A 16,094-nucleotide genomic window follows, 5' to 3' on the forward strand; every position below is an offset into this window, starting at 1 on the left:
TAATAAAGTTGTTACTTACAATTATTTACAGACAAAGTGACTAGGTACTAGGTACCTAGACAGTGACTAGGTACATCTATGCTCAGAATTATTTTTATTCCTTTTAATAATTTTCCAACGTGGGGAAAAATATGTCACTAGAATGAACCATCAGAGACATTTAGCTTATCTTTGCCTATGGGGAAGTATGTCTCTACCCTTCTGGTCTTTTAATCAGTGGATGCCTGAAGGTAAGGCAATTACTACTTATTGTACACCTACTCTGTGCTGGATGTTTTAATCAGAAGCAAGAGCAGAAGCAGAAGAGAGAAGGAGGAAAAAAGAGAAGAAGGGAGAGAGATGAAAAAGATGAAGGAAGAGGAAACAAGTTGCAGTTAATATGGATGAAGTTTTTAATCATACTAGGCATTGCTTAATGCTTTGCATACATAATCTTATTTAACCTAACAAAAATTCTGTGAGTTAAATCATCCTCATGTTATCCTCATTGAGATTCTGAGCAATGAAGCTTTATCTCCATCGTTTGTGGCAAAATGAGAATGTAAGCCTAGGTCTATCTGATTCTCGTACCTCCTTTTCTTTACATCTATCATCTTATATAATATCCTTAACCATCTTAGGAAGCAGGTCTTCTTATTATCTCCATCTTGCAGATAAGAAAATGGAGCCAGGTAGGCTAAGCCATCTGTGCAAGGCCATCCAACAAGTAAGCGTAAAATCTGGAATTCAAATCTAGATTTGGTTGACTCCCAAACTTGGGCCCTCTCAGTGATATCTCACTAAAACTCCCAAAATCTCACCGAGTCTGTCTACCTTGAATGTAACTAATACCCTCCTGAAAATGAAAAAAAAAAAAAAAAAGTAAATAAATCCATCTATCTATCCATAGAAATATACATAAGTATATATGTATAGCAATATACCTACCTAGAGGTATATATCTATAGCTCTATTTTCTCCAGCTTCTTTCAAATGGATATGCACATTTGAGAAACAATAATTATTGGAGAAGCAGTATGGAGGATGGACAGAGCCTCACTAATGTATACTCCCCACTCACAAGCAGCTACCATGCTTCCCTTTCCTGAAATTCCCTCTGATTTTTGGAAGGGAAGCAATAATTTCTGGAAAAAATTCAGGTGGGGCAAAGCTAAAGCTGAAGGAGCCAAGCCCAAGTTCTTTTAAGAGTGAATTGATGCTTCTAAAAAAAGGTTGAGAAGAGGGTTTTGGATTGAGTTAACAGAAGGTCTTTGTTGAGTTTTGAGAAATGAACTTCAGTTACATTGTGGAACAGAATCCAGCTTCCAAGGGCCTGAGAAGCAACTAAGACATGAGACAGGAGCAAGAAGTTTTACTATCAAGGAAAGGTGAAGAAAAAGATAGTGACAGGAGGGACTTCTAGAATCCAAGAAAGGCTACTTGATGATAGAACAGGCTTGCCACATCAAAGGGTACAGGACGGAGCCAACGATGAGGTAATCTCTATAGCTTCTGTGTTGAGACCATAGGTTATCGAACCATACCAACATGATGTGTTTAACCTGGTTCCATAACTCCTGGCTGTGTGACATTGATAAGAGATTTCTCCTTGTGAGCTTCAGTCTCCTTTAGCCACCCAAAAGGTATGTTTTGAATACCAACTATGTGCATGACACTGAAGATAGAAACTATTGTGACCCAGGACAAATCCAAAAATGTGGAAGCAAGAGCCCTGGATTCTACGCTTAATTCTATAGGCAAGTGAAGCAGGCTCTGTGTGTTCTAACTTCTTTCTTCATAAATCACACATCATCAAGAAGGACACAGACATGCTGGAGTTCTTTTAGAGGCTAATAACCAGGTCTGCTGGGATAGGCCTGAACCTAAGGTGAGAATCCAACTCACGTGATGAAAAACTATTGAAGGACTGGGGATGTTTACCAGGAGATGAGAAAAGTCCAACCAAGACCTAACATGTCTTCAAGTACTGAAAGACTGTCACTTAGAACCAGGAAAGAGGACTAACTTTTACTGAGCTCTTTTTATGTGCCAAGCATGGTTGCTAAGCACCTTGCATGGATTATCATAGCTAACTTGCAAAACAATTTTATAAGGTAGACGGTATTAATCCCATTTTACTGAGGAGAAAACAGAAGCTTAAAAACTGAAGTAATGTGCCCAAAGGCACACAGAAATTTTGTGGCAAAGCTGATATTTGAACCTTCATTTCCCTGCTTTGGAAACATATGCTCTGTCTAGTAAGTCAATAGACACAACAATTTCGGTATAGTGTTGAGGGATGAACTAGAAACAACAAGGACAGGAAATATATGGGAAAATATTAGACTCAGTATAAGAAAGATGCTGTAGTAGTGAGAGAATAGGCTGCTTACGGGTCACTGAGCAACCTTTTTTCAACAGTATTCAAACATAGGCTATGGTATAGAGGAATTATTAATTTGGAGAGCATGGCAATGATACTGAGGCTATTTTGGGGGTCCTTATCTTTTAGAAATATGAGCTTTAACATTTAGACATAAAATTATATAATGTTTGAGGTGGAAGAGCAGATGACACAGGCTTGGTGTGAGTTGATCTCTGTTGAAACTAGACAGTGATAGACACATGGAGGTTCATTACACTATTCTCTCTACCTTCATATATGTTATACTTTTCTAAACCAAATTGAAAAGAAACACACGTTTCAAGGAGAAGCCACTTTCCTCGAGAGTTTCTCCTCCTCCCAGGACTTGAATTTACGGCCTTGAACCCTTCTGCTCAGAAATGCTAGGCATGATGTGACTCTGTTGACCAGGGAAGGCACTGCACAGATTGACTAGCTGTGTGATGGTACGAAACTCAAGCTGCTTTCAACTGAATCTGCCTGGTGAATTGTGAGGCACATCTGGAATGGTTTTTCTTTTCTTAGAAATAGACAGAAAGGGAGTGAAATTGCTTGTGAATTCTCTCTAGGCCCTCAGTATCACTGCTGACTGAAGTTGCCTAATGACCAGAGAAGGGCCCCCTGTGAACAGAGCTAAGCTCCAATGGGGATGGGGCCTGCAACTTGCTCTGTTCCTGGAGGCCCAGCACTGCACTGGCTGAGGCCATCTTTGCATGGCACCCTCAGATAAATGATGGTTGTGTGATGAATGAGTGGTTGTAGGACAGCTGGAAAAGGGATTCCAGCCCTGACTCTGACACTTGTTGGCCTTGTGGGGCTTCAGGGGGTGGTACCTGCTCTTTCTAAGCCTCAGTTTCCATATCTGTAAAACAAAGATAAACATGGAAACCTTCATAGGCCTATTGAGAGGATTAAGGGAGCCAATGTATGTGAACACACTATGCAAGCATACCATTGCAATTTGGTGGCATTCATTTTTCACTCTTTCATTCATTTATTCTCATTAAAAATATATTTATTGAATTTCCACTATGCCTCAGCCACCATACTAGAAGCTGTTGGCACATTGTTGGGCAAAAACTTGTCCAGTCCCTTGTCTCATGGAGTTTACCTCCTAATGCATAGGAAAATATTTTTACTCAATCTAAGAAAGGATGTCCTAGAAGCGAGGAAAACAGGATGCTTGGGGGTTACTATGGAAGTTGCTACTGGGAATATTCAAACAGGCTCTATAACATTTGAAAGGTGTAGTAGAAAGGAATCAAGGGGTAGACAAAGATTGGACTAGATGCCTGTATAATGCCTTCATTCCTGAGTTTACCTGCTCTTTTTCCCGCATTGGTACCACTGTGATCATAAAATAAGGAGGAGGAGACACAGACACTAATTAAACAATTACAATACATAAAAGCATAATTAGAAACTATGATAACTGCTATGAAAGAAAATAAGACTCGAGACAGGCCTGGTGGCACAGCGGTTAAGTGTGCACGTTCCGCTTCTCGGCAGCCTGGGGTTTGCCGATTCGGATCCCAGGTGCAGACATGGCACTGCTTGGCAAAAAGCCATCCTGTGGTAGGCATCCCACATATAAAGTAGAGGAAGATGGGCACGGATGTTAGCTCAGGGCCAGTCTTCCTCAGCAAAAAGAGGAGGATTGGCCATGGTTAGCTCGGGGCTGATCTTCCTCCAAAAAAAAAAAGAAAAGAAGACTCAAGAAAGTAAACAAATAAACAGGGGAATCTTATTAAATCTGGAAGCCTCAGCAATCTGGTGGGTGAGAAACAGTTAACTCAGTGGAAAGATGGGGAGGGGTGAAACAGATTCCATGTAGAGGGAACAGCATGTGCAAAGGCTCTGTGGCACGACAAAGCATAGTGTTTCCAGAACCTGGAAGATCACTGAGACTAGAGCACAGAAAGCCAGGAGTGTAGGGATATAAGATAAGCTTTAAGAAGTCAGAAGTGCCAGTCCAAGCAGCCCCTGGTAGGCCGTGGGAAGCACCTTGGTCTTGATCTTAAGAGTAACTGGAAGATAGTTAAGGGTTTAAATCAGAAAAGTGATATGAGCAAGCTTTAGCTTTGAAATATCATTTTGGCTACAAGGAAGAGAATGGATTAGAGGAGACAAGGGTCATTGTTAGCCAGTTAGAAGGCTACTGCAGTAGTACAGGCAAGACTTGGACCAGATTGAGCGAAAGTGAACATAATTGAGAAATTCTTCAGAAGAAAAATCTATGGGATTTGTTAGTGGGTTGTAGTTTTGGGGGGATGGGTGTAGGCAGGAACGAAAGAGAAGTAGCAAGAATATCTCACTCGTTTCAGGATTACAAGAAGCGAGATAGAAAACACTATCAAAGATAGGCAAAGACATTTATGACAAAGACAGTGTCTGCAAGGCTTACAAATGGGGAGAAGCCGCTATATTTCCATTGGATGGAGGGAGCTAACCCTGGAATGAATGAGGCTGAATCACTGTAGACAATATAAGAGGTCTACTTTTTCAAAAATGCTGACCATTAAGTAAAGAAATAAAGACACAGTAGCTGGAGAGGGAAATACAATGCAGTGATAGTCTCCTTAGTACACATGAGACTTTCATTTATTATGCTTTATTTTAAAAGTTGGAGGGAAGCAGCTGGTAGAGAGAGAGTGTAGCAAAGTGAGAAAAAGCTCAGATCCCAGGTCAAAGCCTGGCTTCATCAGTTCCTATTTGCAGGACCTTGGGGCAAGTGATCCAGCTTGTCCGTGCCTCACTCTTCATAATAGGAAAAGAAAGATAATAATATAATAATAGTACCCACCATCTGGGCTTGATGAGAGGGTTCAGTGAGCTCTGTACGTAAAGTGCTTGAGCTGAGCTCCTGGCACAATTGAAGTGCTCAGTATATGGCCGATATTTAAAGTACAAGGGAAAGACATTCTGCCATTCTCCTTTTGTTACATTTGTAAACTGAATTCAATATCACATGAGGGAGGAAAAAAACCCTCTAATCTCTGACATGCAAAAATGTTTGCATTTGCTAAGTCTGTACATCTTGTATATCTCATTGAATCTGCTAGTCTTCTGGTCCCATGAAACAGCTACATTTTCCAGTTCTGTAAGTAGGCAAGCCAAGCATTAAGTTCCTCTTTTGTAATTGACCATGAGCGTGTTGAGTAATATGTGGATTATTTCCCCCTCTTTTCTTTGATCTTCCCTCTTGCCAAGGATTGCCTGACAGTCTGGTTCCTGGCTGGTTCACCTCCTTCTCAGAATGCACCGAGATCGAGAGGAAGTGGCCCACAATAGCAGAGAAGATTTACGTCAGATTATAAGAAGTACTTGACATTGTTAATCTCTAACTAAGGAATTCCCTGAAGGAATTTCAGAATGAGAAAGACGTATGAACTATGGTTTGGCGTAGTGGTTCTCAAGCTCAGAGTGCATCAGAATCACCCGGGAAGCTTGTGGAAATGAAGATTCCAAGCCTGACCCCCCAGAGAAACAGAATCAGTAGGAGGAAGCCAAGAATCTGCATTTTTAACAAATGCTTCCCCCATCGCCATCCCAAGTGATTCTGAATGATCTTGAGACACTCTGAGATCCAGATCTCCACATTCCACTAGGCACTCATGACCTCTCTCATTCTGCTTTCCTTTTATCTCCCCTTCACTTTCTAATATACTATATTATTTACTATTCCAATTGTTTACTTTATATCTCTCACACACTACTCAGTAGAAATTAAGTCTCCAGATGATGGAAATATATACCTGCTTTGCTCCTTGATGAATCCCAAACGCCAAAAACAGTGCCTGACCCATAGAAGGCCCTTTATAAATACTTGCTAAAATTATTTGAATTGAGTCCCCACTCTCCCAGCCATCTCATAGATGGACTTCTGCAAGTGGACACCCCAACCAACTGGTCCTCTTATTTTAGCGCTCTAAATATTTGAAAATTTCTAAATGCCAAAACACTTTGGCATTTAGAAAATTTGCTGATGCCATGCATCTTTCCCAGAAAAAAAATTACAATAATATATAATCCTGCATAAACTTTCTGGGGATGGATAGCCAAAGACTCTTTAAAATCAGGGATCTGCCAACTCCCCTGCCATAAAACCAGCCCTGGTCCCCACAATTCACCCTTCACCTATTGCTATAGTTATTAACCTAAAACTCAGATCTAGTCATTATCTTTCCCTTGACCTAACATCTTGCAGGGCTCCCTATAGCTTACACGGTACCTAAATCCCTCAGCAGAGCATCAAAGTTGCCCACAACTCAGCCTTCTGGATATCACTTTGCCAGTTTTCTCTCTCCCAAATCTTTCAGACCTGTTGCAAGAGTGACTGATTAAACACATAAGCTTTGGACACAGACATCCTGGGTTTGAATTCTGACCCCACAGGTCACTAGCCATGTGAACTGAGGTAAATTATTTACCTCTCTAAAGCCTCAGGGGTTTGTTTTCCAATTCGTGAAATGGATATAAATAGTGCATACTTCAAATGTGTTGTGGGATAGAGTGAGGGAACATATATTAATACACATAAGGCACTCAAACAATGCCAGGCACACAATTAGCATTCAATAATTGTTGGGTTTTATTCTTCTACTCTATATGTTTGACACACAGTATTTGACATAATTTTCTTTCTCCTTCTTTTCCAGTATAACTTAGTCAGATCAAGGTTGGTCAAACTTTTTTTATAAGGGACTTGAGAGTAAACATTGTTGGCTTTGCATGTCCTACTGTCTTCTTACTACTCAACTCTGCCGTTGTGGCAGGAAAGCAGCCATAGATGATATGTAAACAAATGAGTGTGGCTACGTTTCATAAACTTTATTTACAAAAACAGACGGCAGGCTGGAGTTCATCCATGGGCCACAGTTTTCCAACTCTGGCCTAGACTAGCTTTGGAATCTTACAGACCTGAATTCAAGCTTCTCTGAGCCTCAGTCTCTTCACCTTCTATATAGAAATAATAATAGTATTTCCTTTATAAGGTGTCACATGCTTAAATGAGATAAATCATGTAAAGCCCTTGGCATATAATATATATCTGGTAGACAGTATTATCTTCATCACCAACAGCCTTGCCTCAAGCTGTTCCACTATCTGCCCATACCCACCTTCCCTGCTCCAAGAATCTTTTCCAGACTCTCTTTCCCCTCTCAGAGTTTCTTTCTCCCTCTTTTCTAACACTGTTGGAATGTCTCTTGTATTATTTGAAAATAAATCATGCATTAATGTAGCATATGCAAGTAATTATAGTTACTTATGTTGCTCTTCTGCCTCATCCACTAGACTTGAGCTCCTTGAAGGTACAATCTGTGTCTTATATCTTTCTGTATCATCTTTCCTAGCACAGGATCTGGCACACACTAAGCACCCAATGCAAGGTGATGGTGGTGATGGTGATGGCAGTTATGATAATCTTGGTGGTCATGGTGGCGGCGGTAACAATGGTGGGGGGATGATCTTGGCTGTTAACTTCTTTTCAAAGAGCAGTCATTTGGAATTCTTTTCTCAGTTTGAGCCAAGAAGTCTAAATAGAGAAAACAAGGCTTTCTGGCAGAGAGAGAGGATCTGCTGGAAGGTCAGACAACCACAACAAGACCAAAATTATACATGGTTCTTCCTAGAGTAGCATGAAAAGAAAAAAAAGCTCACATTATTGGAAGTCAGGGTACCCAAGCACTGGAAAAGAATCATCCAGATCTATAGAGTATTTTACAGTTTTCAAAACACTAGCAAACGGTCTTCTAATTTTTCTATATGACAGCCCTGTAGGGAAAGTCACCACTAAACATTTTACAGACAAGGAAACTGAGTCTTAGAGAGAGGAAAGACATTTCTGAGGTCAGAAGCTGCGCCTGATTGATTCGAATTCAGACTTGACTGTGTGACCTTGAGTAAGTCATTTCTCATCTCTAGGTCTCAGCTTTACTATTTGTAAAACAAAGAGGCTGATCTGTAAAATAAACAGGTTATGATTTTAATATCCCTCTCTACACATAAATGCTCTGTCATTGAGATAGAGTACAAGATATGTATACCTTTCTTTTCTCAGTACTAATTTAAGAAGTAAAGCTCATAATAACTCTGGATGGGAAATAAATAGCAGGTCACACGATGCCTTTTCCAACCTCAAAATATTTCCCTTATTTTCAGGGTAGAAGTTAGAACCAACCCTATCATAGTGCCTGATGGGACTGTAGATAAATTTAGTCTGTACTTCTCATGGTACAAATAAAGAAATAGAGCCCCAAACAGTAGAAGCTTTCATGTCCAATGCCATGTAACAATAAAGGACAGAACCTGGTTCAGATTCCAGGTGTCCCAATTCTCTGGTTCTTCCAAAGAAAACTCTGAATCCCCAAATGAATAAGGATAGATACTAATAATGCCTACTTTACAAATGAGTAAGAGTAAGGTCACCCAGACAGTCAATGGCAGAGATGGGATTCAAATCCAGCTATCTGGCTCTTCACCACGGCTCTATTCTTTAGTCTCCCCTACTTGAAACCTCTTCTTCTTCACCAAAGGCTAATTAACAGCCACACAAGGTCTTGTACCTTAAGCACTAGTTATGCTTAGCCAAGCTCTGTGGTTTTGGGTTGAGTAAGGGTCATTTAACAGGTGGAGAGAAGAGATTTACATATTAATCAAACTCTCCATCATAAAGACTTTTTTGCGGCTTTGCTTGTTCAAAACCACAGTGCAAAGTGTAATGAAGGGCTCTTTTCCAGCTGGGGCAGAAGGCATCATCCTTTCCCATGCATTCGTGGAGATGGACCCAAGGAGACCTCACTTACCAAAGAAGCCAGTGTCTAGTGGTCCCCGAGACTATCCAGAGCACACCCTGGCCCTGGTCCAGAACCAGAGACCAGAACTGTTCCACAAAGCTCAAGCAAGTCACACCCCATCTCTGATACTCCTGACTGTGCTATACAATGGGACTCAGGGGTTGACTCAGCACCTCAAATAACTCAAGAAGGGGCCGGGCGGGTGGTGCAGTGGTTAAGTTCGCACGTTCCGCTTTGGTGGCCCGGGTTTCGCTGGTTCAGATCCCAGGTGCAGACATGACACCACTTGGCAAAGCCAGGCTGTGGCAGGCGTCCCATATATAAAGTAGAGGAAGATGGGTACAGATGTTAGCTCAGGGCCAGTCTTCCTCAGCAAAAGGAGGAGGATTGGTGCAGTTAGCTCAGTGCTAATCCTCCTCAGGGAAAAAAACAAAAAACAAAAAAAAACCTCAAGGAGTCAGTGGTTCTCACATAGAAGAATGGTTCCATTCCACTTCAGAAGGTCTACAGGAGAAGGAAATCCTTTTACTCATGTTTAATTCCACCTATGGTATCCTCTATCTGTAGAATATGAGTGCCAGCAATGTTTATAAAGTGAGAAATGCTTCTAAAATCCCTCCATTTGTGATCTGCCCTTTTGGGTTAACCCATGATCTCTCTCATAGAAAATATAGATCCTACTCTAAAACATCATGCCTCTAGCACTTTGGGCATCTGTAAAGTTATCCAGTACTACCTAGAAGGGGAGGTGCCAAAGCAAGCATAAACAAAGGCAGGGACAAGTTTAGACCAACATTATTTTTGTCATCATGATAGAAAATGCTTGTGCATTACATGCTCTGTGCCAGGCACCATGCATTTGTTATCTCATTTGATTACCTTAAGGACCACATTTTACAGATGTGGAAACTGAGGTTTGGAGAGGTCATTCAATATCACACAGTGAATGGGAGGTTGAGACAGGATTCCAACTCAACTTGAGTGGCGCACAGAGCCTGCACAATCTGATTCCACTTAGACAAAGTCTTTTGCAGGAAAATCAGAAACTCAGAAACTCACTCAGCTTCTCTCTTTTTTCAAGTAGGAAAAGAAAGTCCCAGAAAGGAAAAAGGACTTGTCCCAGCCTTGCTATGACTCAGTGTCAGAGCCTAAGGCAAGGCCCTTTTGTGTTTTATTCATCTGGCCTCTGCCTCCAGCTGCAGAGAAAGGCAGAGAGATGGAGAAGCCATGGGAGAAGGAGTGATAGGAGTTTGGAGAAGAGGCAGAAAAACAAATGATGGACACAATGATAGTGGCTGCTTTCTCGTCACACTAGCCTGGCTCAGTGCCATATTCCCCTCCTCCAGGATCATTTCCAGACCTACAGTGGGCCTGTCCTACCCACTCCTACCACAGCCTGGCTCCTTTGGAAATGCCTAATGCACCACAGCCCTTAGGCTGCTATGCAACTTTAAAAAGGCCTGTCATTGGGGTTTGGGGAGAAGGAGAAGAAACTGGAGACTCAGAGGAAGCCAGCTCTAGTCAACCATCTCTAATGTTTCTGTGCAGGGATGACTAAGAGGAGAAGAGCTTGGAGCTGAGGAGACAGCATCCGTCTATGCCTGCCTGTCTGCCCTAACTCCTCCATGGCTCCCCACCAACAGGGGCCAAAGTCCCCACCACCCCAGCCTCCCCAGCTCTGCCTGGCCTGGCCCTGCTGCCTCTCCTCAGCATTGCCCATGGAGCTCCCCCTCAGTCTCGGCCCTTGCCACACTGGTTCTCACTCAGTTCTTCAGGGAAATGGGCCACTCTTGCTCATTCTTCAGGTCTTTGCAGGAGCTGGGACTTCAACCTGGAATGCTCTCAGGCTCCGCCCCCTCCGCCAAACCAGTCCTCCACATTCACTTTAACACCTAGCCCCCAAGGGCTCAGTTTCAATGTCACTTCCTCAAGAAAGGCTTCCCTGACCCCACAAGGCCCCTTGTCACACACTTTCAACCAGCTGGCCTGGACTTCTCTTGGTACTCTGCATAGTCTGTCTTTACTGATTTGTGTGATTGTTTCACTAATATCTGTCTTGTCCACAAGTCTGTAAACTCCATAAAGAGGCAGACCATGTCCACTTATCATACTCTTCACTTCTCAGAGCGTGACATGGTACTTGGCTTATAGTAGGTACTCAAAAATACTTACTGAATTCATGAATGACTGACTAGTGCTTTAAGAGCTCCAGATCTCATGTATGGAGAACAGTGACATCTAGTGACTGCTTTCACACTCTTGGGCTTCTCTGCTAACCCAGTAGGAATTGGCCTCAGAAAGACCTCACTGGGTTTCCAAAGAATTGAATATTTTGACGATGCTGAGGGAAGCTGGCACAGAATCCAGACATGGGGGAATCTGACTCTTAAGCAAAGAGGAGAGGAACCATCACTCTTCTTGCCACCACACATGTGCCAACAACACATCACACAAGTCCTGTGACTTAGCTCGTATCCTGTCACATTACAGATGAGAAGAATGTGATCCAGAAAGTCGTTGGGGTAAGTTCACAAAGCTGTAAACAGGGATATTCACAACCTCACTCACTATGTCTTGGAGAGTTCAGCCTATACAGCTACCCATGCTGCTTTATTTGTCTTCACTGACACAACACTGGTTGGATCACTCCTGGAATTCACTGGAAGCTTCAACAGCCTCCTCATGTGTCTCCTTGCTTCCACTCTTACATAATTGACTCTCACCTTGAAGCCAGAGGTATACATACATATTTGGCTTTTTTGTTGGTAATTTGGGGACCTCTGATCCACAGAGTTAGATTATTTGTGACACTTGGCTCATGACTCACGTTCATCGCTGCACGACACATGGTTAGGCTTTATGTCTTCATCCACTTAGTGTTAGTGAGTTAGTTAGCTAGTTTTAATACTTTAATAAACTGCCACTAATCCACTACCCAAAACACCAGCTAGGAACTTCATACCTACGTGTAACAAATCCATCCTCACGCCATCATCCTGCCTCCCTTAACTCAAGATTATCCTCATCCTGAATCCTATGTTCATCCTTTCCTTGATTCCCCTTTGTAAGTAGTTTATTGTACCTGTTTGTATCCCTAAAAGGTAGTATATTTGCTGTGTCTATGTATCTGTTTTAACTTAAAATAGGGGAAAGGGTTTCATGCTATATAAAATGAATCTTTGGGGCTTATTCATTTAACATGTTCATTCATCTCATATTAAGTGCCATTATAGTTCATTCATTTTGGCTGTTGTCAGGTAGTCCACTGTATGCATATTCCATTGTAGGCTTATTTAATTGCTCTTCCAGTAATGGTCTTCTGGGTTGTTTCCAGAGGGCTCCTGACACACAAATCTAATCCTATCAGCTTCCTGCTAAACATCTCACTGCCCTCCAGACAGGGTCCAAACTCATGACCTAGCTTACAATATCCTGTATGATCAGGCTCCTTCTGACCCCTCTGGCCTCACGTATGCTGGCCCTCCACCTCTTGGGTTCAGTCATGGGGAATTCCTTTCAGTCTTTGAACAGACCGTGTTCTTTCCTGCCACGGGTCATCTACCTGACACTCTCCCCATCTCCTTACTCTCATCCCCTCTCTGTCCTTTATGAAGCCCTACTTGGCCACCTACTACCCTCCAGTATTTACTCAGTCCAACAGATGCTATGGGAGGGGCATGTAATACATAGCATCCTGCTGGACTTGGTCAGGGGTCTGCCAGATTGTCTTCTTTGGAGGCCCAGGGCTGTCTGGGAGCTGCTGCAGAGGGAAGAGTAGGGACCAAGTAGAGATGCTTTATCCACCTTCCCCTTCCTAACTGAAGGAGTGGCATTACTATTCCTGGTTTTATAGATTGGGATTCCTGAAAGACTGCATTTGGAAAAAATGTTCCACAAACACGTTTGCAAACCAGTGAACCAAATCATTTATATGATCCCTTCAAGCCCTGACGAACTGTAACAGAAAATGAGAAACACAAAAAGAGGAAAAAGAGGAGAGAGAATTTCACAACTAAACATATAGGCTCTCGAGCAGACCAACTTTGAGCAAATCACTAAACATCTTTGAGGTTTCGTCACTTGTGAAGTGGGCACGACATCAGGATGAACTACATGGAACTTTCATTTTTATAAGTAAAAAAGGTCTAATGTCAGCAATCTCATATGAATCAAACCAATATTTCCAAGTAAATAATAGATCTGGAGGGCAGATTAAATGAGATTATCCAAGTATAGTATTGAAAATGAGACTGTTAGGTTATTACCAAACCCCTATCTTCTCCTAGGAAAACAGACAGAATATATTTCCCTGTGTTCATTTGCAGACAGGTGTACCCAATGGTCGAGTTCTAGCCAATGGAATGGGAGCTGAAATGATATTTGCCACTTTCAGGTTTGGCCCATTTAAACTTCTCACGTGTAATCCTCCATGTTCTTTCTTCTTCCACAGTAATCATGGAACCATCAGATTGATGGAGCACAAGATGGAACAGGCTGGATCTCTGCAACACTTCTCAGAGTAAAGCCACCCACCAATCAAAAACATTTGTTTGGGACTCTGTACAAATAAGGATAACCTCTATTGTATTAAGCCATTGAAATTTGAGGATTCGTTGGTTATAGCAGCTAAATATGTACTTCAAAGATAGTAAGGAATCAATAAATACTCGTCATTGCCATGATGATGATAATGATGATGATGACAATCCCGAAAGACAAAGGGAGCACAAGGGCAGGAGGTAGGAGGGTTGGTACTTAGATCCAACTTAGTGGCAGTGTCAGGGAAGCTCACCTCCTTGGTGCCGTTGTCTTGGATGAGGGTGTAAAGTGGTACCACACGGTTGATTTCCAACAGCACTGGTGTGGGGCTCAGCTGCTCCTTGCCTGGTCGGCGACAAAGGTGGCAGGTAGACGGACAGCGGCCTTTCTCCTCACAGCGGATCTCCACGCCTGAGATGAGCTGGTCATCTGACAGCATCTGAGCTGTCAGCAGACCTGAGAGGTAGGTGATGAAGGGCATGGACTTGAGTTCCTTCTTGCTGCCCAGCTCTGTGGTCTCTGGAGAGGAAGAGGTAAATTCAGTAACTTTCAAAGTGTTGATGTGCTAAGGAGGTGGCATCCATTGGAAAGAAAAAAAAAAAAAAGATAGAGTGGTTTGTTCATGATGCCTTGAGAGGAGGACTGGCCTGAGGGTTCAGAGACCAGAACGGTGTCTTGTTTTACTATTTACATTAAATAGCCCCTTGCTTTCTCTAGGTCTCACTTTCTCCATATTTAACATTGGTAGGTTGGACTAGAGGATTCTCCAAGGATCTTGCAAGATGTAAATATCAAGGACACTTTTCCCAATGAGAAATTTCTCACTGTGTACTGTCGATTTACACAAATTCTACCTTTTTTTAAAAAAACTTGCTCCAGTTCTATATTTTCCATAAAGTTCCATGTCATGGGGCAAACACAAGCTTCAGAGTCAAATCAATATCAGTTTAAATCTTAATTCTGCTTGATAACAGCTATGCAACCTCAGGAAATTCTCAATGTCCAAGAGCTTATAGTGATTAATTCTGTAAAATGGGGTTAATAATACCAACTTAAACAGTTGTGAGTGGTAAATGAGATAGGAGGTGAATGTGCATACTGAGATCTGCTTCATGCATGCTCCATTCTGTGCTATCTCTCTTGATCCACACAATAAGCATTTCCCACCTCTCTGCCTTTGTGCGCCTGTCTTACTTTTCCCCTCTGCCTCTCCAGATCTTTACCACCCAACCAATGCTCCATTCTAGTGTGATCCTCTTCAGGAAGTCTTTCCTTCTTGCCTCCGCCTTCTTCTTTGGATAAGTACTTCTGCCTATAAAACCTTATCTTGTTAAGCTCACTTTCTGGTCCCATTTTCTGCTGACCTCTGCAACCATATTATCAGGTCTTGGAGATCAGGGGCTATGTCTCCTACTCCTCTTCCCTCCAACCTTCAGTGCCGAGCATGGTGCTAGGGATGTAATTGCGACTTAATCAAAGAGGGAGCTTATAGAACTCTGAGTGGCTAGAATGACATTCATGATCTAGTCCAGAGGCTCCAAAATTCTTCTGAGGAATTCTATGGATCCCAAAAGCATCTCAACAACTGCTTGCACAGGGCAAGAGGGAAAATGAGCAGGCAGGACTCTAAACCCACATCTCAGTTTCAGACAGAACAGTTCCACTTGTATGTCTCTTATAGACTGCCTTTCTACTTAAGATTTCACAAGAATAAAGGGCTCTGTGGCTATATCAAAAGCTTGGAGAACCAAAGTGATTTGTACAACTCAAAGGGTTCCATTTAATCATAGACTATGTGAATGGTGTCCTCAAAGTTGTGCAATGCAGAAGTGGCAAAACAGGGTGGCCCTGTACTAAGGGGGAAAGCTTGGTCCAGATGGCAGCTACTTCCAAGCCTGATGAAGTCAAGGCAAGCTACTGCCTTAGTGGAAACAGAGGCCCTGGGCACCAAGGCCTGGGAGAAAAAGAAGGTTGTCTCCTGTTCCTGCTCTCGGCTTGCAGTGACATGCAGCTGATCTGGAAATGGGCTTGCCAATTAGAAATACAAATAAATGCAGCCTTCATTCATGACTCTCTGGGCCCTGGGGCCTGGGATCTGTGCTCCACCTTTTCTGTCTGGCTGTCAGCAAATGCTTATGAGCATCAGATCAAAGGCTCTGGGGGAGGAAGACAAGGCGAATTCCAGCTAACCAATCCTTCAGAGGGATTAACGAGGGTAGTTACTAAGATAAACAAAACAAAGCTGTGAAGAAGGCATCTCAGCAGCTGGGGCAACTAAGACAGTCTTATATACGGACACACTGAAAGAAGATGATGGTGACCTTTGGAAGTGTGGGCCAGAGGGACAGTTTTGGAGAAGGGTGACTTAAAACCTG

General features: G+C 42.5%; 1 protein-coding gene across 4 annotated transcripts in view; it reads right to left on the minus strand.

Moving 5' to 3' along the window:
• ASTN2 (astrotactin 2) overlaps positions 1-16,094 on the minus strand; it is an 826,144-nt gene that overhangs the window by 161,796 nt on the left and 648,254 nt on the right. For all 4 annotated transcript variants that reach the window (XM_046684656.1, XM_046684665.1, XM_046684648.1 and 1 more), the window contains exon 17: positions 13,973-14,238. In XM_046684656.1, the coding sequence (XP_046540612.1) occupies positions 13,973-14,238 (266 nt within the window). The remainder of the gene's footprint in view (positions 1-13,972; positions 14,239-16,094) is intronic.

The sequence above is a fragment of the Equus quagga genome, chromosome 1 (genome assembly GCF_021613505.1).
Source record: "Equus quagga isolate Etosha38 chromosome 1, UCLA_HA_Equagga_1.0, whole genome shotgun sequence".
Taxonomy (NCBI): Eukaryota; Metazoa; Chordata; class Mammalia; order Perissodactyla; family Equidae; genus Equus; species Equus quagga.